The sequence below is a fragment of the Lissotriton helveticus genome, chromosome 3_2 (assembly GCF_964261635.1).
Source record: "Lissotriton helveticus chromosome 3_2, aLisHel1.1, whole genome shotgun sequence".
Classification (NCBI taxonomy): domain Eukaryota; kingdom Metazoa; phylum Chordata; class Amphibia; order Caudata; family Salamandridae; genus Lissotriton; species Lissotriton helveticus.
Window position 1 is genome coordinate 85,458,593 of NC_136062.1, and position 26,834 is coordinate 85,485,426.

Genomic DNA, 26,834 nt, shown 5'->3' on the forward strand with positions numbered 1-26,834 from the left:
TTATCTTTACCTAAAGAAGGCAATGATTTGCGAGATTTCTTAATGGGGCCTCGCAAACCATGTCAAAAACGTTTCATATACACCGGTATATACGCTGCGTACAACGAAGCTTGGAAAATAACGCAAATGGAAACTGCAGAAAATATACGAGAAATTGATCTATTAACTTAGAGAAAGCTCTCTCTGTAGTGGACAATGGATTAACGACTCTGTCCTCCAGAATATATTCTTTGGACAGCATTGTAGCCTCTGCAAATGGCATATTAGAGCAGGACTTGCTAATGTTTACAACATTTATTTATTATTTATTTAGCGATTTATAGAGCGCCTGGTGACCCGGAGGCATCCCCGCGCTGTAGCATTTGTGGAGGCCAGAGGGGAGAGGGGACTTTATTTGAATTTGCTATCTGCGGTGACCGGATCTTCCGAAGGGGTAGGGGTGGTAGAGTTCAGGGTTCTGGCCCATTCCTGTGCGGAGAGTCTGGCCCATGCCCTGTTCCTGGTATAGGTGGTGGGTTTGTGGAGTTTCTTGAAGGCTCCTGGTAGGCGGAGAGAGACCATGAAGTGGTCCGTCCACAGGAGGGGTAGGGACTCTTTGGCTTGGAGGGTGGGGATGTTGGTAAACACTGGATCGAGTAAATGACCTTTAGTGTGTGTGGCTCCAGAGTTGATGAGGTGGAGACCGTAGGCAGCCAGTTCTGCAATCAAGTCGACTGCCCCTGTATCTAGGGGGTCATCGAAGTGGATGTTGAGGTCTCCTAGTATCGCAAAGTTAGATGTGGAGTGGGCCTGAGACGCTATGGCTTCTAAGAGAGCGCTGGCAAAAGGGCCAGAGTGGCCAGGGGGACGATAAACTAGGAGGCCGGACAGTGAGCTAGTCGGCGCTAACTGGATGGTAAAATAGAGGCTTTCGGAGTCCAGGATATGAGCGTCGTTGGTTCTGCAAGAGAGGTAGTCCCGGTAGATGATGGCCAGTCCTCCTCCTCTGCCTGAAGGACGAGGTTGGGATTGGATAAGGAAGCCCGGAGCGAGGGCTCGAACAACGTCTGAGTCCAGTCTAAATTACGTTCTAAAATGCTGCTAGGCTGGACGTTGCAAAATCTCCATTCAGGCTACGTGCCATGGCGTCTAATCAACACCACGTCATTGGTTTCTGTATTTAACCTTACAGATAAACAAATCTCTTTGGCACAAAAAGGAGCAAACTATACGGTGCTGAGCATTGAAAAACTGGAAAGATTGCCATTGACTGTTTCTGAGAAGCCCTTCATTGAATGGATAATACATGGCACCATCACGATACCAGTGACGATTTTTCAATTTCAGTATTGTCTACAGCATATACCAGCGGGCCTGTATGAAAGGTTGGGTAAAGAATACATTAAGTCGACCTGGACTTCACCATACACACACAAATGTTGGAATTGGGGAAAGGAGGTATTCCTTAGTGGTAAAAATTGTAAGAACTCACTAAGTGGTACACTTTTGTGCCAAGGTATTAATTTACACGGAGCCTGCGAAGGTTCTGCAAATAACCTTTCATGCCATCTGCATGGTACACCCTCCGCAGTGATAGAACCAATTTTCAGGCAACCATCCAATGGCAGTTACGTTATGCTCAACGACCACAGCTGTTGTGGCATGTTGCCAGGAAAAGCGTATCTAGTCAGTGTCTCGTCCATGGTCACTTGTTGTATGCAAGTATTGTATCCAACGGACAAGACAGACAGGGGGACGGAATTATGGCCTTCACTGAATATCTCTTCTATACGAATTGATACTTTAAGCAGAATGAAAGTCATTCTTTTACAAAAAACTGTGCCACTGACCTCGTCTAAAGAAACGGATGATCTGCAAGTTGCAAGGTCTTCTGCAGAGATAAATGCATTATTATCAACAAACTGCCCAGTACATTTCGCAGAAATGTTAAGTCAAATCTTAAAGAGGTCTGATACCAGCGGCATCGCACATGTATTTAAGATGATTTTTTGGGGACTGTTAACCCAATTTGAAGCAGTCCTCTGCATTTTTCCTAATTTTGTGCACTCTGTGTTCGGCGGCCTGGGTCCCAGGGTGCCTTGCGAGACTCTACCGCTGCCACAGGTTCAGGGGAGGCGCTCCCACTGCGCACAAAAGCGCTGCCTCACCCCCCTTGGCGCTGATCCTTCAACATTGCCCCGCCGCTGAGATCTCTTTGGTCAATCAATTGACTCGTAAGATTCCAAAAGTCCCCTTCTGCATTGAACCATTTGTTATTAACCACCCCATCCACAACAGGGACTACTGGCAGGAGCTGGTTGGAGAACCAGGAAAGCGTACCCTTATGATCCATTTGAACAAACGTGTAAACCACTTATGCACTGTACCAGACCGGGAAGTACCTGAGACACTTTTGCACCTTGACTTTTGGCCATTTAACTCTTTTTTCCTTTGTTTCTGTTAGTTGTGCTATCCAATTGTATTTTGTCCCCCGGCTTTTGTTTATATAGTTTCTATTTGCTTTTACTTTACCCAGGTTCTATTTGGTTGACTCTAGTGGGGAAGCTGTATCTCAGTTCTGCTTAGTTTTTAAAATGGGTAAGCGAAATGGGCAAGTGCGCTTACTTAGCCAAACACCCACCGTGTCCACAAGTGACCATTCCCTCCCCAGAGCCCCAACCTCAATTGATAGGATGCTTCAGAGGGCTATAGGGATGGTAACTTCTGAAATAGAGTTGACTGAAAGGCATTTGTCACTAACTGCAGCCATCTTCTGTCCGATGTCTGAGTCATCCACCTCCCAAGCTGTTACACCCCTGTGTATGCATCTAGGTTAATAGAGCTCACACCCAGGGCAACAGAGTCCTTTCCATCCTCACCTCAAGAAGTTCCCCGGAAGCCAGTTACTCGCAAAGATGGAACCGTTACCAGTATACCAAAGAATGAGAAGCGTAAACTAGGAAACGGGTCAAGAGTTAAAAGAAAGAAACACATTGAGGCAACACCTAGTGTTAACGAGCTAGCTAGCACTGAGGTAACAGCAGGACACCTTACCAACCCTTACACAGATGCTGATTGTCCATCTTGGGTGCAGAACCTGATAGCGGACCTACAGAGTCAACTGAGAGCCATTGTGAAAGAAGAGCTTGCTCAGTTAAACGACCGCATAGACAAAGGGCATTTAATGGGGCATAATAGGCACACCAACACTACTGTCAGTAATTCCCAAGCTCTACGGAAAGGAAAAGACTGTAGGCCAAACTTAGGGAAAGGAAAAGACTGTAGCTCCCAGACAGATAGTGCAGGTCTAACCTTCCCAGGCAAGCATGGTTATGCAAGGTATGTATTTCCCAATTTGCCATCGGGTTCCAGAAGGGCAGAGGACCACAACAACCAGCCAGCTGAAACCACTTTGTCTCATTTAGAAATGCCAGGTACCCAGTAGGCCCAAGACTGTCTCCCGGCCCCAGGAGCTTAATCAATGAGAAAGGGAATAACAATCCAGCTTCCTATAAGAGGGATTTGAATAAAAACAGTTCCATGGCCCAGGGAAAGCAGAGAAGGGGTGGACCTTGTGGAGGGCGCAGAGCGAAGGCATAAAGTAGTGACTCTCGCCACAATACATCTACCCCCAGCCTCACTTTTGTATGTCATTATACTGACAGGAGTACCTGAGATTAACAAAAGCCAGAAGGAAAAACAGTTGGACCTTAGGAACAAATGCCTTTTCTGGCTGGCTAGGCACAGGCAGTTCCCCAATGACAGGGCAGGGGAGATCCTAATGGTTCATAGAGTTCGCTGGGTGGGTTGAGACAAAAGACAACGCAAGGGGACTGCGTAGTTATTAAGTTCAGTAATCCCCTGACTGTCCACACCCTAGCAGGCCAGAATTTCTGCCCCCAGGAACCACCTACAGGGGTCATGGCTCACACTTTGGACTATTTTTATTCCCACTGTCAGAGCCAACCTAGGACCTATAGCAACAGTGTCCCAGGAAAATGGTCTTTAGAACATCTAATGGCGGGCTCACCCCTAGACCTCTCCTATTTAATATTTCAGTAACTAATAGATTTGGGGGCCTAAAAGTGGTGGACTGACATGAGATGAAAGATGGCCCAGTCCCTGGATTTAGGTGCCGAAGTCAAGAAGGGACCTAGGGGAATATAACAGCGGTCAGCTGAGTCAGATCACACGCTGGAGGTTTGGGGTAGACTCATGGGACCTGCAAACCGAAACTCCACTTCTCTGGCCAATGGTGTTTATGGGACTTGTGCAGAATCGTCTGGAATTCCAGTAGCCGCACCTCCCGCCCCCTCAAACTCTAGTAAATCTAGGGGAGGTCTCCCCTCAGAAGTAGCAGAAGTACCTCCCTTGGTCCAGATGGAGAATACCCAATTCCCAACTCCTACATGCATAATGCCCCTTTTGACAACCTTAACCCTGACCATAAGCTGAGGGTTTTATCCTGGAACATTGCTGGCCTAAAACTGCACTGCCCAGAATAGGGGCTCTTTGTGGAGAAATATGATGTGTGCATGTTCCAGGAAATGTGGGCAAGGGATGACATCGTAAGTATTGGGTATGCATCTTTTAATGTGCCGGCCATTTCGGGGGGAGCGGTAGACCCTCAGGGGGCTTATGTACTTGGGTCACTACGCACCTGGGCTGTAGAGTGGAGCAGCTGAATCCCCAGTCTAATGACATTCAGTGTACTGTACTTACCTTCTCTTCTATCTTAACCCCTCCCATGCTCATGACGGAGCCGCTCCGTCATGAGCATCGGCTGAGCTGTGCTCATGACGGAGCGGTTCCGTCATGGCCCTGCCGCCGCGCCGCATTCTATTGAGCGGGCGGGGCCGTGACGGAACCGCTCCGTCATGAGCACAGCTCAACCGCGGCTCGTGACGGAGCGGCTCCGTCACGAGCATGCGAGTGCCGCTCGGCCCCCCCGCCCCCCTGCACCCCTAGCGCTGCGGCGGAATTGCCGCCGCAGCGAAGATGTTAAAATAGCCTTTATTAACCTTTATTCCAGTCCTGTAAGCATTAGCCATGAATCCCGGACCATCGACCAACTGAATACCTTCATTGCTACAGTCCCCACGAATATAAGGCTAGTTATCGGGGGTGATTTTAATTGCCAATTTGAGCCCATTGCTGCTCCTACTGACACATTTTTCAGCAAGGAGGACCGGCACTGGTTCATTCCTGACCCTCAAATCCAACCACGAAAGCCCTGGACCCTGTTGGCACTCCAGAATAATGCAGTAACATAGACCCACTCCCTGAGAGCTTGTAATGGCCGCACTAAATCAGACAGACCAGGTAAGTTAACTTTTCACAGAATTGGCCAATCCTCCCTGTTGGACTACATTTTAGTAAAGACAAGACTATGGCAAAGGGTTGTTGATTTCGCTGTCCTTCCGCAACAGGACAGCAACCACAATGCCTTGACCTTGGAGATGGAGTTCTCAGATCTTCAAAATCCCATGGCCTGCGCTATCCCCGTAGATAGTAGCTTAACACTCGCTAACAATAGAAGATGGGGAACAATCGAGCTGTCACCCGTCAAGTTAACCACATTATATTCTCTAACTATTTTGCCCTTATCAGAATTGGGGGAGGCTGCCACGGAAATAGATTCTCCCCAAAACATCGACAGAATAGCGGCATTGCATGCAAAATTGACAATCAGTCTGACCGACACATTCAATCCTAAGATACCTTCTAAGGCAAAAAAGCGCGCCAAACAATCCTGGTTAATTACATCTGCTGTAAGGCCAAGAGAGCCCTGCTAGGCGCCATCAAGCTTAAGGATAGGCATCTAATTAAACAAATGAGGGTTCTTTATCAAGACAGTATCCAATAAGCAAAGAAGAACTGGGAGATGGATAGATGGGATGCCCTTAGAAATCGCCCTATCTAACAGGGACACAAAGGCGTTCTGGTCAAAGTGTGTACAGATAGTAGTGAAGGAAAGTCAGACCTAGAGCCTAAAATCACAGCGGCTGTATGGAAGACCCATATCCAGGCTCTATACACCACTGAGGAAGTTTCAGACCCAAAGGACGAAACGTCCTTAATAATCTTAGGGACTGTTTTTGAAGAGGGCCCTGGGAATACTCTAACAGAAGTTTTAAATGCAATAAGAAAGCTTCCTCTTAGCAAAGCGCCGGGACTATATAAGCTACCAGGGGACCTATTCCGGGCAGAACCAAAAATTTGCGGACCCTACTTATGGGCTATATTTAATGCTATTTTGAGAGGTGACAGAAACATGTGCAGGGGCCAAAATCTTTCCAGTTTTTAAAAAGGGCTCACCACTTCTGCCGACCAACTAAAGGCTGATTAGTCTGATTGATGACACCCAGAAACTGTTTGCAAGGATCCTCCTCGATCGCCTTCATCTGTGGATGGAGGAGCAAGAAATCTTGAGTTCATACCAAGCCGGTTTAAAAAAAAATATCTCTACCATCGACCAAGTCTTTAGACTCCAATTACTATACTGGAAGATGTTGTTAATAGAGGGTGGCAGCCTCTTTTTGCTATTTGTAGATCTGAAGATGGCCTTCAATCGTGTCCCCAGATATAAATTGTGGGAGGCACTTAAACATCTGGGAATCCCCCTCTACCTTTGGACCTTGCTCATGAGACTGCACAAGGGCAACTTTACCCAAGCAAGGTACAGGAAATTTGAGGAGTTAGGCAAGGGTGTGGTCTCACCCGTACACTGTTTTGCCTTTTCATCAATGCTCTGGTTGCCCAATTAAATGAGGCATAGGGATAGAGATGCCCCAAAGCTGGCAAAGTCACCCATGGGCATCCAGAGAGTTCTTGATAGCTTTGTTACATTTTGCAAAAACTGGGTTCTGGAGATTAACACATTGAAGCCCAAATTCATGGTCTTCAATCAAGTCAACACATCCCAAATCCCTCCCTTAATGGGTCCTTGCTCGAGAGGGTGACAGTCTTAGACTATCTAGGTGTCACGCTGTCTGAAAAATTTGAGTGGGGCCCGCAACTAGCCAAAGCAAGTCTCAAGCTAGCACAGACTGTGAGGGGAATTGCAAAAATATATAGAAACTCCTCCCACAAACCGGCCGGCCTATAGCGGAGATCTATAAAGTACAAGCTAGCGGCGCCACAATGTATGGGGCCATCCCCCCTCTGGGGGATTGACAAAAAATAGAGAATAACTTTATGAGACAGACGTTAGGCCTACCGCCAAGTACCCCCTTATTCCCCTACGCCCGGAGTTAGGAATCAGACTAATTGTGGAGGAGATTGGACTTAGGCCACTAACCTTCTGGCGTAAACTGTAGGTGACACCGAAACTAGCAGTCTACCAGTCAGAGCTAAAGGAGATACTGGGTATCACCGGGGTTGGGTAAAATACCATGGCTTTCAAGTATAAAGGATTTATGCTATAGGCTGGGTAATCAAAACGTAAGGAGCAACCCTGAGGAAGCGTGCCCGGTAATCTCCCACTCAGAACTAGTAAGAGCCTATAGGCCGCTCAAACTAGCAGACATCCAGGAGAACTCGGCACTTGGTCACCTGACAGTTGATTTTTTAAGTATGAAAGCTGAGTATCTAATTGAGTCCTTCCTGGATGATATTGAACCCATTATGGCAAGGAAATTATATATCCAGTTCAGAGTAGGGACCTTGCTGCTCTGTGCTTTCACCAACAAGTGGCTAGAAGCCACTCCCCTTGGGTGCCTAGCTTGCAATTGTGTTGATGAGTCAGAGCTTCATGTTTTTTCCTTTTGTTCTGGCTATAAAATAGCCAGACAGCGCTGGCTCGTCCCACTTTGTAGGAATTTGGGGTGTATGCACTGTATGGAGGCATTTAGAATTTTGAAATATGATACCTATCCACCTATTGTTTTTACTGTATCCCGATTTTTAAACTCAATGTGCCATAGTCGTAGGGTGCTGGTAAACTTGCCACTGCAACTATAAAACTCCCATAGTGCATGCATTGGTACTTCTTAATAATTTAACTTACACTCAACCCCCTTTCCATATTTCAACAATCAAGATTAATGATGAACTGAAATCTTATTGTAGTAAAATTGTATGTGTTTACTATTATAGTTGTAGTGGTCTTACACTGGAATTTTGATATGGTAGCTGCTCGAGGACGAGATAAAGGCTTGAATCCCGCAAACCTCCCACGCTGTGCCCACTGTGATGTACTCTTATGCTGCTAAATTTGCAACTTGTGTTTCTATCTTATCTGCAAATTATTGGTTTATGTTATGTGTTTTTATTGTAACTGTTTTTAGTATCTACTTTTTATGGTCTGTATTGACCGAAAGAAAGTTTGTTGGAATGGAATGGATTAAATGGGAATGGACTTGACAGTGTGGTAGGCCAAAGGCTAACTTCATTAATGCATTACATAAATGATTTCCATGTCCAATAATTATAATTCATGTGCTACTGTTGACTAAAAAGGCAAATCTGTCCTGAGTTACTTGCCACCCCACCCCATATTCTTTGCTTAGCAGCACCTAGTTAGGTATTGGGGTAGCTCGTGTAGACGATCATTCTGCACTTTGTGCACAGTGTCAAATGTTTGAAGTTAGAGAATATATTTCCAGATACTCTCCCTTGTGATACTCCATTTTACTTATATAGCATGCATACTTGGGTGCACTAGCATGTCAGACACACTCAGTTAGTTGCACAGAGGAACACTTTTCTAAATTACAAGACAACTCGTCCTTGTTGAGTGGTAACAGTGAGATCGCAACCAATAACAAGTTAGATAACGTAGAGAAACGAAAGACAATGAATTAAAGACAGATAAGAACTTATTTACATGCTCAAGTTCTTTTGGATGATCTCAAGAACAATACTATTCCCTGGGGCCTACAGGTGAAAAGCATCCCAGTAATCTTTACAAATGATAAACAATATCTAGCTCATTTTAGTGGAATAGGCACTAAATGCTTCAGAGATTGGCTTGCACTTTCAATAGCGACAGCATTAAAGCAAAGAGAGCAAGAATTTACATAAATTGAGGGACTGGAGAAAGACATATTTGCGATGACACTATCACTGACGCTAACAAATTGAAAAATATAGTAAACAAACAGATTGTGGAATTTAAGGCCTTCACCATTAATCAGAAAACAACTCAAGTAGTAAAACACATAAAGAATTACAATACCAAAACAACTTACCCTTACTTGAACAAAAGAGATTTACAAATCAAATTCTTCTAATAATACCAATAGTCTGTCTATGCCAGATCTAAAAAGAAATGTATAGATTTCTCAGATACTTCTTCTGACTCCAGTCAGAAAACAGATGAAGGCGCACAGAGCAGCTTCACAGTTCTCCATATCAAGGCCAGCATACTTTTTAGACAGAGGTGAGGTAAGAGGTCGTGGGAGGTGAGGGAAGAGGTCGTGGGTGCTGAGGAAGAGAGTGAGCCCAACAATCTGGGGAAATTCAGACTCGAAGGAAACTCCACCAATGGTAACACCAGAGGACATTTCCATATACAATTTGTCCCAAAATATAATGACAGTCTGTCATTTGTAGATTTCAAGATACAAGACCCTATAGATTCTAAAACAGACATTTTGCAATTTCTAAGGAAAAGTAGGCTTCAAATCTATTTAGCAAATATGGTAGACAATGGAGGAAAACAGCAGAAAAGGACTGAAAAATGAATCTAACTTCTGCCCCACGACTACAGAGATGCTCCGCTAATGATCACCTTTGAGGAATCTATTCCCCAAGAAGTAGACTTATTACACAAGAGAAATCCTTTTGTTTGAACAGATCTGTCAAGGGATGAACAACAAGTAATTTGATCCCTTTCTAGAAATCCAGCCATTGTGATCACGCTGGCTGATAAGGGAGGAGCAATTGTAATAATAGATAGAAATAAATATGATAGTGATATTATGAGACAGCTCAATAACAGGGAACATTGCCAACTGCTTTCAAATAATCCCACCACAGATTTGAGACATCAGATTTTATCCATTACGCAGGAAATGGTTAAAAATCATTGGATCATTAAGAAAGAGTTTGATTTTTTTTAAATAAAAAAGATTACCTGTAATGTATGTATTACCAAAGATCCACAAAAATGTATAAAATCTCCCAGGTCATTTCTATTATTCTCGGGCTGTGGATCAATACGAAAACCACCTGCTCAATACATTTCTTTCTTAAACTTTTGTAGTGGAAACTAAAGTGTATGTTAAGGACTCCATGGACTTTATCTCAAAATATTAAGGCATAAATCTGGCCCCAAAAAAGAGATACTGGTGTCTATTGACATAGAATCCCTCTAAACCAACATTCTGCAAGGCAAAGCGTTAGCGGTAATGAGACATATCCTTATTTAGAGGTCTAACCCTGATCTAGTACCTATTGAATTCTTACTGAAACTCGCAATCTTGTGTATGAAAAGAAACTTATTCCTTCAAGAATTAACTTTTATTTCAAGTGAAAGGAATAGCCATGGGCTGTGTCGCTCCAGATATAGCAAATATTTGCATGTCTTATTTTGATCTATGGAGATGATCTATATAAAATCCAAATGAAATCATGGCATAAGTATATAGATTAAATTTTCTTCATTTGGCAAAGTTTGACTACCGACTTAGTTGACTTCAAATAATGGTTAAATGAACGTTCCCCTGATCTGCACTTTAGCACTGCATCCAGTAATGAGAGACTTAATATTATGGACTTCTGTATCATACCAGATGATGGTCTATATACCAAATCTACAAATAGACACACTCTGCTATATTTCAAAAGTAGTCGTCCAAAATTGACTAAAGAAAATATCCATTGTGGACAGTTTCAGAGAATTCACAAGAACTGTTCCTGTAAGGAAGATTATTTCGTTAATGGAGAAGTTCTATGTAAGAAACTTTTAATAGAGGGTACCCAAAAAATTGGTTATAAACCCCATAAAAAGAGTATGGTTTACTCTTCATGAGAAGTTGCTGGTGCATAAGGAAAGAGATGAGACTATTCCTCCGACATGTGTTTTGACATTCTCCCCCATTGCTACGAAAATCAAAAAGATCAGTAGGCCAATTGGAGAATATGGAGTTCCTTAGCAATTCCTAACCCATTGTTTTCTTTCAAAGGGGATAAGAACTTGCAAAAATACTTAGAGAAGCTAGAAAGACAGAAATTAAACATCTACCCCATGTGTTAGGGTTACCCCGGTAAAAGGACACTATAAATGTGGACACTGCATGGCTTGCTACTTTACAATCAACTCTAAAGAAGTGACAATCAATGGGTACATACTTTCTCAATACAAACTTTCAAATCGTAACTCTAAACATGTGGTATATTGTATTTTCTGTCCCAGCAATAGACCATACATTGGCCAAACCAACCAATCCGTTAAAAATAGGATTCTACAACACAGATCCTGCATTGGATGTAAAACACAAGTAGCACCTCTTACACAGCATTATAAAACCATGGATTACACAGAAATTGAGATCAAATGGACAGAATTATTTGTGACGACAGTTGATGGAAGGGGAGGATCCACTGAATCATCATTACTAAGGACTGAAGCTAAATACATTGAAAAATTCCATACATCAACTGATGGACTTAATAAACATGATGAACTCTAATCATTGAATATTGAATAAGAAAGTGCCATTTGCAACCTTAAAGCCTTGTACAAATGAGAGGAAAAGAAAATTCAAGACACTGCTTTGTTCGGATCAGTAAAAGACAAGTGATTACAATTACAGTGTAACACAAAACAGAAAATAAAGACAATTGAACTGGTGAGAGGGAAGGGCGAAAGGAGAGTGGATAAAGGTGTTTGGTATACACTGGGGTATGTGAGGGGGTGTCTAGGTTCATGGTGTACAGGAGAATTTAGTGCTCAAAGAATGGAGTGTCATTGTCTACTGGCCAGCTGTAAGGTAATTTAGCCACAGGAAGGTGGATTCAGCAGTTGTAAAAAAGTGCCAAAGGGCAAGTCATAGAGAAGACGCATCATCGGGGAGGAGACTTTTTGGTAATTTACACACAACTGCTACTGTTGGTGACCATTACAAGGCACCTATTATGTGAGTGGGAGGGAAGGTAGCAAGAATGGGCTTGATGACACTATTTTCTGGAGAAAAAAAACGATAATTTTTTCAAGTCAAAGATTACTAAACAACAATTGGGATTGGGCTGTTAGCCAAAAAATACCAAGTTGTGCTAAATGGATCGGCCGCCCGGCGCATCATTCACGAAGAGTACATGGTACAGCCTACTTCAGTTTCTCATCCGTCGACCTAGAAAAGGGACTCAATATCCAATGTGCTTTCGTAAAGTAGTTTCAGAATTGTGGAAGGTAGGAGTGCTTGTCAGAATGCAACTGGAAATGCGCAAAAGTAGTCATGAAAGGTATTTAGCTAACAGAGTTCAGAGAATTTATACAAGTTAAGTTATTAATAGGTGGCAGGCATCTATTTTATCCTAAATGTCCAACCTTTGTATTGTTATATACATGAATATAACTAGTTCATTAACGTTGTTATCTTTACATTTAATTTGATCTATAATTTAATAAACTATTTTGGTAGTTTCTGGTTTTGACCACTGATTAGATAAAGAATGGGCCTTTTCAGGGGTGAGCAGTGGCTACCCAACAAGGAGTTAGTCAGCTCTTTATGTCTACATCGCAGGCTTTACTTAGAGTGTTGTCGGTTGGGGATGTGCTCCAGCGATGGGCCCGGTCTGTGGTAGTTGCAAACGGAGCAAGTAGTCGGGGACCAACGAAAGAGAGTAGGTGCGGACGCCCAGAGGAGTGGGCCACTCCGCACTGACAAGCAGTGTTGGTTCAGGAGTTTCTAGCAGGGCCAGAGCTAGCAACCTTTGTGCAGACATGAGTGTACCCTGCAGCATGTGGGGTGAGAAGCGACTGAGAATATGGGCCGGACAGCTGCTTCTGAGTACCGCCCCCTGCAGGTGACTAAGCTACCCGCAAAGCTGCAGCCATGTCGGCTATCTTTGCAGTGGAGAAGGTCGATGGATTCATACGCGAATCTGTGATCAAGACGCAGCATCACAAGCTCTCCCAAGGTTCCTCGCAGTTCTGCATTCAGGGCAGTTTGGTGGAGCTCTCACCACTTCCGCAATTCTGAGGTGAGAGGGGGTGGTGATGTGTGGATACTGTGCACTGTGAGAGAGAAGACAAAGAAACAAAAGGGAACCTTCCCAAAACACGAGCTGAAAGAAACTAAAAAAAAAAGAACACATACATAAACATAAATCGGCAAAAGCGAAAGGATACAAGTAATGGGCCCCTGCTCCATGGGTGTGAGCAAGACACAAAAAGGAGGGACAAAAACACACATTAGCCAAAATAGAAGCAAGCTTTTAGGAAGGACATGCAAAGAAACCAATGGACAAGCTGAAAGCCCTAAGAGTAGATACAGCATGTGTCAAAGAGACAGCGCCTTTGCTGCCTACTCTCGAACTAAAAGAGGAAATTATACAGCCAAAAGAGATACAAAGGTGAAGAGCACCGCTTCTGCGCTGATGGAAGTGAAATAGCATAAATATAGGAGGGGGTTACAATTCTATACATTACACTGAGTATCCAAGTTAATTCACTCAGACATTTCATGTACAGAGTTTTACATTCTTTTTTCACTTGGCCAAATAACCTGATCAAACTTTTCCACTGATTTAAGTTCCACTTGTTTTAATGCATGTTGCAATTCAAACACAAGATTTCAAGCTTAGTAGTAAGACAAAATGTAAGAAAAGGTAATTACCTGAACCTTTCGCACAAATGAAGGTGTCACTCGTTTTTCAAAATCATCTATTGGGGTATATGAATTGAGGATCTTTACAATCTGTGAAGAAATACAAATCAACACCTTTGTTTTAATTACACACAAAAATGCTATATTGATAATACGAAAAAAGACAACAACATCAATTTTTGGTATCTCGCTGGAGTAAATTCAGAAACTAATATAAACATGTTCCTACCGCAAAAAAATCAAGCTTCTATTCCAACTTAAGCATTGCCCTAGGAGATTCACATTTAGCCAGGAATAAAAATGGAAAATAATTCTTTATCATCGTAAATGGTTATTGTTATGTAATGTGAAAAATATATTTTTCTATGATTCTTAAAACGCATATTTTTGTTGGGACAAGACACGTTTTCGTGGCACGGAATTCAGGCAGAGTATTTTTGTTTACAGCCAGGGAGGGATTGCATTACGAATGTTCACGTAAATTCATATTGGACTGGGTAGGAGTAAACCATAGGGGATACTGTTTTAGATAGTATGTTTCACATTCAGAGGTTAAAGGTAATTTGTATCGAGCAGTTCATTTAGAGATCTTTCTTATTTTTTCAGTTACCACTGATGAAGGCTGTATAGCCCGAAATGCATTGGGTTGGACAATATGAGGTTACTCAGCATGAATTGGTAATTCCCCCGTGTCACTGATAAGGCCTGGATAGGTATTCAGACGGCATTTGAAAAAATGAGGAATTACTCTGTCTTCGATGTGAATGTTAAATAATGGATGATACTTTGAACACATTAACAACATGTTGGATTAACCATTGGATTTAAACATGGAACATAAGATTGATTCATTGAGAGGAATGATTCTCGCATGAGGCTGTGCGACTGAATGTCACGTAAGGCACGTGACATCTGTACTGTTCAAATTCAAAAATATATTGTTGCCAGACAGCAAGAGAGTGCAACATGCAGGCTGTGATATATTTATTCCAGATTTGGAATAATCTTAAATATGAATTTAAAATGATTATCAAAACAGCAAGTAAAGAATCTCGATTTTATAGGAATATAAATCCTTGTAAAGGCGTTGGCCATTTTATTTCAATCTTCAATCTTTATCTTTATTCGGTTTAAAAAACCTTGTAAGATACAGTACATTTAATCATAATACATCATAATACATAAAAAATAGCGAATGGATAAAAAGTATCGACACACTTCCTTTGCATATAATACATAGAATTCAATTCATTTCCCAGATTGTCCACTTGGGGGTAGTTTAGTCCTAGTCGGCCCCTCAAATGTACAAGAACACTGAATAAATATACAGAATAAAACAATAAATTAAACATCTGTTTTTGTTAAAAGTGTACACCAGAACAGTAAAGCAAGCAGCACTTTAGCAGCCAACAGTTAACACAGTAATATGGTAAACTAGCCCATTTCCTTAAGTTTTTTGATCTTTCATCTTCCTAATCAAGGCTACACATAGGAGGAAACGGCTCAGGCTGAACACAATCGATTGGGCAGTGTCTCCCTTAAAAATTCTAAGTCCAACCTTAATTTGTCGGAGGCCTAACTTCCTACAGATTGGCTTTAGCCATTTTTTCCTAGCTTTAAGGTATGCTGGGCATATAAATAAAACATGGGACACATCCTCTTTCAGCCCCATCTCGCAAAACTCACATATATCTGAGCCAGCGGCCCCGGCCAACCCCTTATTGCAGTTCCAGCTAGATGTCCTTTCTTTTAATTGCAAAATACCATACCGGAACTTTAAGTATAGGCTTTTGGCCAATGGAGGATAAATTTCGTCCATAAGGGGCTCTAATTGCATGGTCACTTTTAATTCAAAAAATTTCGAGGTTAGAGTCCCTGTTCTGGGGTTTAATAACACTGAATCTCTAATATAGTCCCAGTACCTTTGTTTTAAGATCCTTTTTGAGCTATTTGTAAGAGTCAGGGTCAAACCAAAAATCACTTAACCCTAGTTTTTCAAACCATTTTTTGACGTACTCTAACCATGGCAAATGCGTGATATTCCTTATAGCCAATATCTCTTTCAATGCTTCTCTGTAATCAGTCAGCTCCTCAGTGGACCATAAGCGGACCCAATAGAGCATTGGACGGAGAGAAGCATAGTCATCTGTACGTCGAAAGTTAAGGTCCCATAATACCGGTGTCAGTGGTGTTGACCCAGGTATCCCTAGGAGTTGCCTAATAAAGGAATTTTCCCTCACTCGGAAAGTATCCTTTAAAGCATAAGCCCAAAGATCCGCGCCATAAAGTGAGGATGATTGCACTTTGTACTTAAATAATTCAATGGCTGGTGAGACTGCTTTAAAATGGCTATTCTTATGCCTCTTTAAAATCGGACACTGATTTTGAGTCAGCCTTAATTTTGAGTTCTCCAGTTGTGTTTTCCATGTAACGTTACTGTCTAAAATGATACCCAGGTATTTAAAATTGGGGACTTCTTCAATAGGTTCGTTATTTATCCTAAAAACTTTACTAAAACCTTTATGAGGGTTGATTGTCATAACTTTTGTTTTTGAGGAATTGATTTCTAGTTCCTTGTCGTGGCAATACAAGCTAAATTTATTTAAAAGGTTTTGAAGCCCCCTGGGTGTCTGAGAAATTAAAATAGTGTCGTCTGCAAACAACAATGCCGGAACGGCTTGCCCACTCAATTTGGGAGAGTCATGCTCGCAGCCCAAAAGAGTGTCGGGGATGTCATTGACGTATAAGGAGAATAAGGTAGGTGCAATTACGCACCCTTGCCTTACCCCTTTCGCTATTTTTATCTTCTCACTGACTTCTCCGTTTGGTCCCCATCTAACTCGTGCGTAATTATTCTCGTGAAGTCTGATTAAAATTTGAAGGATGTTCCCGGGGACGCCCATCTTGTTTAGTGTCTTCCATAGGGCTACCCTTGGGACCATATCGAAAGCTGCCTTCAAATCAACAAAAGCCACGTATATATGGGAACTTCTTATAATCGTATATTTCCAGACTAGACATAAAAATCTAAAAACCTGGTCTACAGTGCTTATTTTTGGTCTAAAACCTGCCTGATATTTTGTATAGATAGAGTGTTCCTCAATCCAAGTGGAGAGCCGGCTAAGGACTTGACGGGCAAACATTTTTTGCAACACGTCAATTAAGCTGATAGGCCGATAATGCGAGGGATTTGACCTATCACCCTTCTTGAACAGTGTTAAAATCTCCGCCCCCTTCCAGATTTCTGGAACAGGAGCTCCTCTAGCAATATCATTAGATAGTAAATTGATATAAGGAGCCCAGATATAGTTCTCGTGCTTCCATAGCTCACCTGGTATTCTGTCAGGGCCTGGCGCTTTCCCTGGCTTAACTGCCTTGATTGCTAGAATTGTTTCTGTCAAGGAGAAGACAAGCGGTGTGTCATGCGCAACCAAAAAAGGCTGCAAGCTGTCCCAACCTTCAATCTCGCCAGAACTTTCACAAGCATATAACAAGGTGAAATGCTTGACCCAAATTTCCTCCTCTAGGAATTTATCTTTGCATTCAGTTGCCCCCCTGGTGCCTCTGGCAATGAGGCTCCAAAAGGAGGTCTGGTCTTTACACTTACATGCATCCAACAAATCTGACCAAACCCTTTCGTCCCACTCTTTTTTGGCCATTAATAGGGTTCTTTTGTACTGAGCTCTCTTAATTCTCACAGTGTCCGCTGAATCCCCCCTGACCGCTGTAATTAGGTCTGCTTTAGCTCTCCGGCATTCCTGGTTATACCAGGTGGTCCCTGTTTGTTTACTCATTTGGGCGTTATGTGATCTTTTTACCGCCCTGGTTAGGATCTCGCCAAGTTGGTCAATTAAATGATCATGAGATTCTATCAGACAAGGATTTTGGGTGACAGTACTATTTCCTAAGAGAGGGGACATGTGCCTCACAAATACATTATAGATTTGACTAATGATTGTTGTGTTACCTAAAACCACTGGCCACTTCAGGGATCTACGGTTGTTTGCCACTAGAGGGTCCTGTGGTAAGGAAACAGTACTTTTAGCACTTTTATCAGGGGTTTTAAAGATCTGGGTCTGGACAGATAAGATCAATGGATAGTGGTCACTTTCCGTGCGGTCATCCACCATTAGGTCGATGATCATGGGCCATGAATTCAGAGAAACTAAAAAATAATCTAAATGGCTGGGATTCGCCCCTCTGGTAAATGTTGGTTTACTGGGGCAGTCTGAGGGCAATCGCCCATTGCAGGCACGTAGGCCTTGGTCGAGAGTCAAATTCAATAGTTGTAGGGCACTCACTGTACAAGGTGCTTTATAATTTGTGTCAACCAAGGGGATATTATTGACGCTATCCTCGTCCTGGTGGATGTCTTCTAGGCCTATTATAGGTTCGAAACCTCTATTGAAGTCACCACCTATAATCATTATTGCATTTTGATCAAACCCCGCCACAATATTACTCAAATGGGTTACAACTGTTGATTCTTTACACGATCGATGTGGTCTGCTGTAAATATTGATCACGTAAATGCTACAACCCTTAGTGTTTTTTAACTCACGTAATAGAAGGTCGGGATTATTTGTATCAATTTGCTTAAAGGACAGGCCGCCTGTGATTTTCACCCATATTGTTAGACCTCCAGAAGGTCTTCCCCCATTTGTGTTAACTGCGGGGATAAAAAAAGATCTATAATCAACCTTGAAATAATTCTCGAGCCCCCAGGTTTCCTGGAACATGATTAAATCCCCACTAGCCAGATAGTCATGCCACGCCGGATCTGAAAGGTTTTTTTTCAAACCTGCAATATTCCAACAGATTATTTTTGTTATTTCTAAAACACCTGGTTTCCCTGTTACCTGCTGTTGTATAATAGACCATTTACATCTAGGTGTGGTGTTTGTGCCGTTGTGTCAACATAGTGCAGTGGCTGTTGAGGATTTTTAACAAGTGCAATCTGCTTTGGTACAACCTCAGAATGCAAACTAGGATGTGTATATTCTATGCCACATGACATTGCCAAAGCCCCTCCATCAAGTCAATCGCAATCAGCTAGACCAGCTAGGGCCCCAAACCTATTTGAGGTGCTAACTCCCCAATTATAAGATGGGGCCCCAAAACCCCAACCATTTGTTGGTACATTCCATCTAGGTACAGGGGTAATAGGACATGCTGGATTCTGGTGAGCACCTAGCCATCCTCCATTATGGTTGCCATTGCTTATGGGTACAGGGGTAATAGGATGTAATAAATTCTGCTGCACACCTGGCCATCCTCCGTTGTAGTTGCCATTGCCTAAGGCCCCACAATTGTTAGCAGATGTACCCGGCCCTCGTCTGCCCATTAAATTCCAATTTTGCCCTGGAGTGGTGAAACAAGGAATGTTATGTTGATTAACTTGCCATGGGCCAGCCCTATTTTTGGAAGCATAGTTTGTGTCAAACATTGTAGTTCCCCCACCCCATCCATTATTTCTCGCTAACCAAGCTGGCATCAGGGACTTATGATTGTTAGCTTTTTGCGACTCATTGTAAAAGAATTCTAATGGAAGGGGGATTATAGAACTACTTCTTCTTTGTGGTGGAAGAATATTGGATAGAATATCGGGAAGAGCAGCTGGATTTGAAAAATTTAGTATCACACAGTCGCCCTTCCATTTTGTTTGCTTATTTCCTATCCATCCAACCCTCCTTACCATTTTGATTTCGTCAGCTAGCCGCTGTTCACCCCCCTGTGCTATCCGCATATTATTTGACAGCCAGTATAGTGCCTTACTTATTAGTGACGATGTTGACTCGGTTTGACCCGGTGGTAGGGTTGGTGTATTAGCTAGAACTAACACCAATGGCGACGCTTCAACTACAAATTGTGTTGAGTCTTCTTCAAAACTAGGGGGCACTATAGCATGAGGTGGATCAGTTAGTTGAGCAATTGGGGCTTCTAGTGGCAAATCATTGATATTGGGGCCAGTTTGCGGGCATTCCGAAAGAGTTGGCCCTTGTGTGGTAACATCTGATGTTGACCCAGATTCGTTATCTTCCTTTGAACAATCGTGGCCCTTGTTAACATTACTAACACATTTCCTATTTCATCTACTAATACATTTTGTGTACCTTCCAATTTCTTTATGTCCGCAGAAAGTTTATCAATCTTGCTAATAAGTGGCTTGATAAGTGTCTGAATATTTATTTCTAACAGCTCTGTTATTCTTGACATTAGGTCCTCATCCGATATCTCCCTCAAATTGTTCTCCTCATAGTTCTGGCGAGTGCTTTTTGTCTTTGGTGGTGACGTAACCTTATTTTTTCCAGAGCGTGCCCCCCCACGTTTGTTTTGTGATCTACGACAGGCTCTAACTGCCCTTGTGGGATGGTTCGTCCTCCACTCCTTCTTTTTCTTCAACCACAATGACAGCATGTACATCTAAGTCATTGTCCACATGTGGCTCAGTATCCGCCACATTTACTGCACTGGTATCAATACTGACAATAACTGGGGAGTTTGTTTCATGGGCATCATTGTTAGATTCTAATAGCAGAGACTCATTTGTTTGCGAGGAAGACGGTGAGCTCATGGGAGGGAGAATAGGTGACTGAGTCAGTCCCAACGACTGTCTGCGCTCACTGTTTATCTTATTGACCACTTGAACAAGGTAGTTTTCCATGGTGTTATTTGGTGTATCAGATCCCATGTGATTATTTCTTTTAGGCATAATTATGCAAAGGGGTGTGATAGTCTTGTACCCAGTATTGTACACACAAAAAAAAATGATAAAATGTAACTCTCAAGGTTAAAAACAAATGTCTTTACTTCAGCGCCTTATACAGGTATCCAGCGAACTCATTTTCCTGCTTCATAGTGGTGTTGTATCTGCTATAAACTTCTCATCGAAGGCCCCCTCCTCTTTCCAAGCTCCTGGGCGATTCGGTGGCAGCTATACAGGCTAATTACCGACCCCCGTCTGGTAACTAGGACTTGGGAGGCGGTCGACCAAAAGCAATAACACTTCCACTGTCAGTGAGCTGGCTGGAACTGATCCCTGGTGCTCAATGATGGATTTTTTTTTTTTTTAGGGGGGTGGCCTAGCCTGGCCTACTCGTGCCGATGAGGGCCGTAGAGGGCCCGCCCTTTGCCGGGGCTTCGCCCCGGGCGTCCCGCTCGCGTCCCGCGTTGCGGTCTGACCCCCGCTTTGTAGCGCCGCCTGGCGCTGGCTGGTGACGCGCTCCAATGCGCGGTCGCAGTGCCCCCTGGGAAAGCGAGTTCCTTCTACCTGCGTCGCTGGTGTTCTTGGCGTCACAGCAGGGAGGAACCGGCAGATGGAAGCGGGCAGGCACGGGAGTCGGCCCTAATAACAGGCGAGTCTCGGTTCACTCGTAGGATCTCTCACGCACCCGTCTTTACATCAGCGTTATTTCACAATCTCTCTTCATAAATGTTTTTTTTTTGTAAGCAAACATAGACCTGGATATATCTATAGAGTATCTAAGGCAACGTGAGCTACCTTTCAGTTATTTTAATAAATCTGAAACAGGCAGAATACGAAAATTATTAACATTTCAGGAGTACTTTTCTTGCAATATTTGTTTATGATCATATTCCATGCAGTCGTGAGCTTCTCACTATCGACACAATATTCACTAAATCTCAGTTTATGAATTGAACAGCCTTGCACTCACTTCAAAAACACTTTTATTTGATCATTAGTAATGCCATTCTTCTTAAAGGAAACAGGTTACAATACATGTTATTACATGGTACAAATCATATCAGCCATGGCCTGGTGAGTAGCGGTATTTTGATAATTCTAGCATTATCTGTGGAACGTGGAAACAAAACGTGAAAATTAAGACATGTCTAGGAATAGATTTCTAGACACCTCCTTTGGTCATCACATCGTTGACACATCGGGCTAGGCTAGCACCTATTTATGGGGATACATACTACACCCAAAAATTTGACAAATATCAAGTAAGTCAACAAATTCCCACAATTTACCTATATATACACATGGCAAGGGCTAGACCTAATGTGCTTAGCATACTTACCTATGCTTCTTGCATATGATATAGGTGAAATGTGCATGTCAATCCCTACCATGAAAGATTGCCCATTAGTACAGAAACAGGCACCTGTTTTGGACAAATGCAGATAGCGACCAACGAGAATGTTGCCACCTCTATCCTCGGATACAGAACAGGAAGTGCCATTTGTAGATATTCATTATATGGCACATTTGAGGACATATCAATTAAATAAATACAGATAAGTAGGAATTGTGCCTCTAGAATTTTATTTGGTGGGCATAATAGACAGCTGTCATGTGAAAATCGGGGTAAAACACAGTTGAGACGAAATGCCTTGCACGGTTTTGGGAATCTGCTCTTTTCTCAGTTGCAGAGATTTCGGAGACGAGATAGTAATACATTAAAATCCACTGCACGAAGCTTGGTTTTAATCTGAAAATAGGGTGAAACCATTAAAATTAAATAGGGACTAACTAGATTAAAACATTGATTATATTGATTCTATGGCGCAGATACATGGATTTATCGAACAATGATTTCCTGGTTAGGTAAAAATGCTACCTTCTAGACTAGCTAATGATGAAAAAAGTTAAGGTTGGGCTATTACATGCGGCCATTTTCCTTATCTCAAGGAGTACATGAGAAATGGAGATTGAAGAATGTTTTGTGTATGGTTATGTAGAAAAATAAGTTCAGTAGACCTTTAGGGTATGAACCTAAGCAGAAAATTAGGTAACTGAGGACCATAATGCACTTTTTTTTATGCATAGTGGACACATTAATTCATAACTCCAAAATATACCTTTCAATATTTTAAGATATTTTAAAAGTCTATATGTGGCGGTGGAAGTCCCAGAAATATTTCAAGTTGTGGCATCAATTCCTTATGGTGGAACACTAAATTAAGCATCAAGATTGTATGGTATGTTAGAACTACATAGAGCTGCCTTCTTCAGATGGAAGCCAAACATAAAGGGAGCTGTGCGTCTCAAAAGTGAATGTGCATCTAGCTGCATAAAAACATCACAACCTACAAAACCTCAACCAATATTAAATATTTATATTAATGAAGACAATGGCTTAACGCAAATTGTCCCCCCTTGGCATAATATAGCAAGAAGACCTTCTAGTTTCACTAGGACTACAAGTCACATAGATCTTCAAAGGTGTTAAGGGGAATGGCGTGGCTCTGCACTGCAAGGATTAGGCCACGCCCATGACGCATAAAAATTATGGATGCATGGGCACGAGTTCAATCCAAGGCCTGAGATTCGTAGAAGATGGTCTCATGACAGCAAAGGTAAATTTGCAAAACAGTTTAGCAGCGACGGGGCTGTGGGACCTGGTGTGGGGCGTGGCGAGGCCAGTACCTGCACAGTGGAAAGGGCAGTGCAGCGATCACATATTTCTTTGGCATCTTCGTCTGTGATCTTCTTGACCTGCAGCAGCCACGCGGCTTGGGAGAGGGGCTCCAGGGTCTCTTTGGCGGTGCTGCTTTGCATATTCTTCTCCTTCAGCCACTCCTCCAAGTAACTGATGTTGCATCTAGAGTTTAGGAGGTAAGTAGGTGAAAAAGGTGAGATTGTTCTGATTAAAAATATGAAATACACACTTTGAAACCAAGATAGAGCATCAAGGCTATCAATAGCTAAAATGTGTTTCAAGGTCTAGAATTACTTTCAGAGTCTAAAAGGCATTAGTAAGGATTATATGGCCCTGTCTGCACATTTCTAATATTTGGGCTTGTCTCATCGATAAAAACCTAATAAAAAACATGATGTACTACCACAGCATACATACAGACAATTCTGAAAACATAGATATTTACTAATCAACACATTCCCCATTGCCATATGAAGCTGACGTATTCTCATGTAACTAATATTGCCCTCTGTTATTATTGCTTGCCTCAAAATTAGGGGTTGGAGCTGCGGAGTTGGGTGATAATAAGACTAAGGGTCTATTTCCAGCGACTTATTCCTAGCAGCATGTGAGCAATAAGGGCATTAATACCTGCCCACACAACTGCATTCTGTGCATAAGGAGATACACATCCACTCTACCAATCCACTTCATGTCTCAGCCCCACACTTCCCTTTAACTGAGGAAGGGCTATCAGCGTAGCAAAGAACAGGAGGTAGTGGTCTGAACCATTTCCAGCACTTCACAGAAAATGCCAACATTGCATTAGTGAATCAGTGAGTGAATGTCATCACCAGCAGCTGAAATCAAAGTCAGGGTCCCTAACAATAGAGAAAGGCAAATATCTTCATGCTAGTGCTCACTCACTGCTCCACTAATGCTACTAATGCATAACTGTGTGGGTCTGGGCGGTTGCATGTTTGGTGCTCCCTCTTCTGCTCCCAGCGCCCTCTGTGGCCTACTGACAACGTAAGGACAAGACGCTGAGATAAGCAACCCTGACAAATCCTAGGATCCCCATGCTCATGGGATTTTCGTTAAACACCCTAAGCTGTTTCTGGATTGCCCCTTTCAAACAGCATCTCACTCTGCTGGTGTGCATGTTAGGAGCAGGGAAGGCAGTCCGCCGACACTGCTAGCTGCAAGGGATCACAAGCATTAGCAAAGACAATAGGTTTGGAATTGGCTGCTTACGATTTAGCTTTGCTTTTAAAACAATTTTGTACAACGGCACGTTTTGTATGAAAATAAGCCTTGTCTAAAAGCTTATATATGTGTGTGTGTGTGATGTACAAGTAAACATTGCAGCAGTACTCCATGGTAATGTAGAAGATAACTCTCTGTCTGTATGTTAACATTGTGTAAGAGAAGAATGCCGTCACTCACAGTGAGGTAATCCTATGGCAGAAGTGGGCTAGCCCTGTGCCTTCTGGTGCCTGCTGAGGTGGGCGGAAGCAGACCAATAGATGAAGAAGGCTGACTTATAGTCCCTCTAAATATATACAGAATGTATATATATATATATATATATATATTTTTTTTTAAAAGTCTTGCTTGTGACGTAACGGTTAGAGCTGTCGACTTTGGAGCTGGGGAACCAAGTATGAGTCTCGTCGTCGGCTCAACATCCTGTGAATGTGGTCAAATTGTCGGCTCAACATCCTGTGAATGTGGTCAAATTGTCAGCTCAACACGCTGTGAATGTGGGCAAATTGTCAGCTCAACATCCTGCAAATGTGGGCAAATCGCTTAATCTCGCTGCGCCTACCAAAAATGATGAATGCGTCCTTGTGTAATGTTTACTGATGTTTATGTAAAGTACTCCAATACCTTCGGGTCGACTTTGGACTAAATAAACCTGCAAAAACACCACATCTAAGAAACACCAGTGTGGCATTTGGGACATCATTACATTCAGGGGTGCTATCAATGAATGACTGCGGAAATTGCTGTTATTGCTGCTACAGTCATTCAGTGACACCAGCTGGAAGCGTGAGATTAGCATCTGTCATGCTGCGCTGCCACTCCCATGGTTTTTAGGTCAAGCCTAGGCAGCACTTGAGCTGTTTCTTTGAGACATGCTGTATCTAGAATATGTAAAAATAACAACTGATGGACAGAATGCTGATCAATGTCAAACACTCACCCCAGTACAGGGATCTGGGTCTAAATCCATCTGGGTCTGGCTCCCCATGCCATTCTAGTTTTAACCCAGCCATATGCAACTCAGTCTTGACCCTGTTCCCCATGGGAAAAGTCCAGGTCCAACTGCCAGGCCAGGTCCTCCCTAGACCGGAAAGAAGCATCCTGGGACCGGTTTCAGGCATCACCCTTCATTAGCCAGGTTAGCTTGACTCCAGTGTCATGGAGAGCACAGGACCCACGTCTGGGCATGCCTGTTCCACTCGAGGTGACAATGCGAAAAGAACAATAGATAGACAGAATGTTGATCAATGGCAAACTTTCACCCCGGTACAGCAATGAGGGCCTAAATCCATCATTTTGTTTGCTCCCCCTGCCATTCCAGTTTGTACCCAGCCAATTGCAAATCAGGCTGGACTGTTCCTTTGGGAACAGGGTCAAGACTGAACTGCCAGGCCAGGTCCTCCCTAGACCGGAAGCAAGCATCCTGGAACCGGTTTCAGGGCATCACCCCATATCAGCCAGGTTAGCTTGACTCCAGTGGCATCGAGAGCACGGGGCCCACGTCTGGGCATACCTGTCCCACTTGTGGTGACAAATGCAAAAACTGTGCCACTGGATTCAAGCTAACCTGGCTGATGAGGGTGGTAAGCCCCGAAACCGGTCCCAGGATGCTTATTTCCGGTCCAGGTAGGACCTGGCTTGGCAGTTCGGGCTGCACTGTTCCCATGAGGGACAGGGTGAAGACTGGTTTACATATGGCTGGGTACCAACTGGGGTGGCGTAGTGGGCAAAAGAACGATGGATTTAACCCAGATCTCTTGACTGTTGTAGAATGGTTGGATCATTCAGCATTCCGTCCATCATTTGTTGCAGTTACACTTTTCACTTTAAGTTGGACAGTATGCCCAGATGTGGGTCCCTTGCTCACTGTGGCACTGGATTCAAGCTAGCCTAGCTGATGAGGTGTGACATACCCCGAAACCGGTCCCAGGATGCTTGTTTGCAGTCCAAGAAGGACCTGGCTTGGTAGTTTGGGCTTGACTGTTCCCATGAAGGAAAGTATCAAGACTGATTTGCATATGCTGGGACCAAACTGGGGTGGCGTAGTGGGAAAAAAACAACAGATTTAATCCAGATCTCTTGACTAGGGGAGAATGTTTGAATCATTCAGCATTCTGTCCATCATTTGGTGCAGTATCTAGAATATGGGCCTCAGGAACCGCCCATCTTCCCCTTACTATCTTTTGTAAATGCTGGCTTCTGATTGGTGAATACACTTAGTAGTCCTTCCTTTTGGAATTTTGTAACCTTCCATGAGGACTGACTTGGTTACTTGTGCTCTTACTCATCATTTTATTTACGATGCCTTGTGGGCACTCTTTTTTTGTTGACTTTTTGCTTTTGATCTAACACACACACAGCATTTGCATTCCTTTTTTTCCTGCTCATCAGACACGTTTTGAGGGTGAAAGTTCTGTGCACTTACCCC

The 26,834-nt window shown here is 42.9% G+C and overlaps 1 protein-coding gene across 1 annotated transcript in view; it reads right to left on the reverse strand.

Annotated features, from left to right (window-relative positions):
- MYO5C (myosin VC) overlaps nt 1-26,834 on the reverse strand; it is a 1,267,761-nt gene that overhangs the window by 25,809 nt on the left and 1,215,118 nt on the right. The window contains exons 39-40 of the mRNA XM_078684841.1: nt 23,149-23,323; nt 13,764-13,844 (exon numbers count right to left, since the gene is read on the reverse strand). Of these exons, the coding sequence (XP_078540967.1) occupies nt 13,764-13,844; nt 23,149-23,323 (256 nt within the window). The remainder of the gene's footprint in view (nt 1-13,763; nt 13,845-23,148; nt 23,324-26,834) is intronic.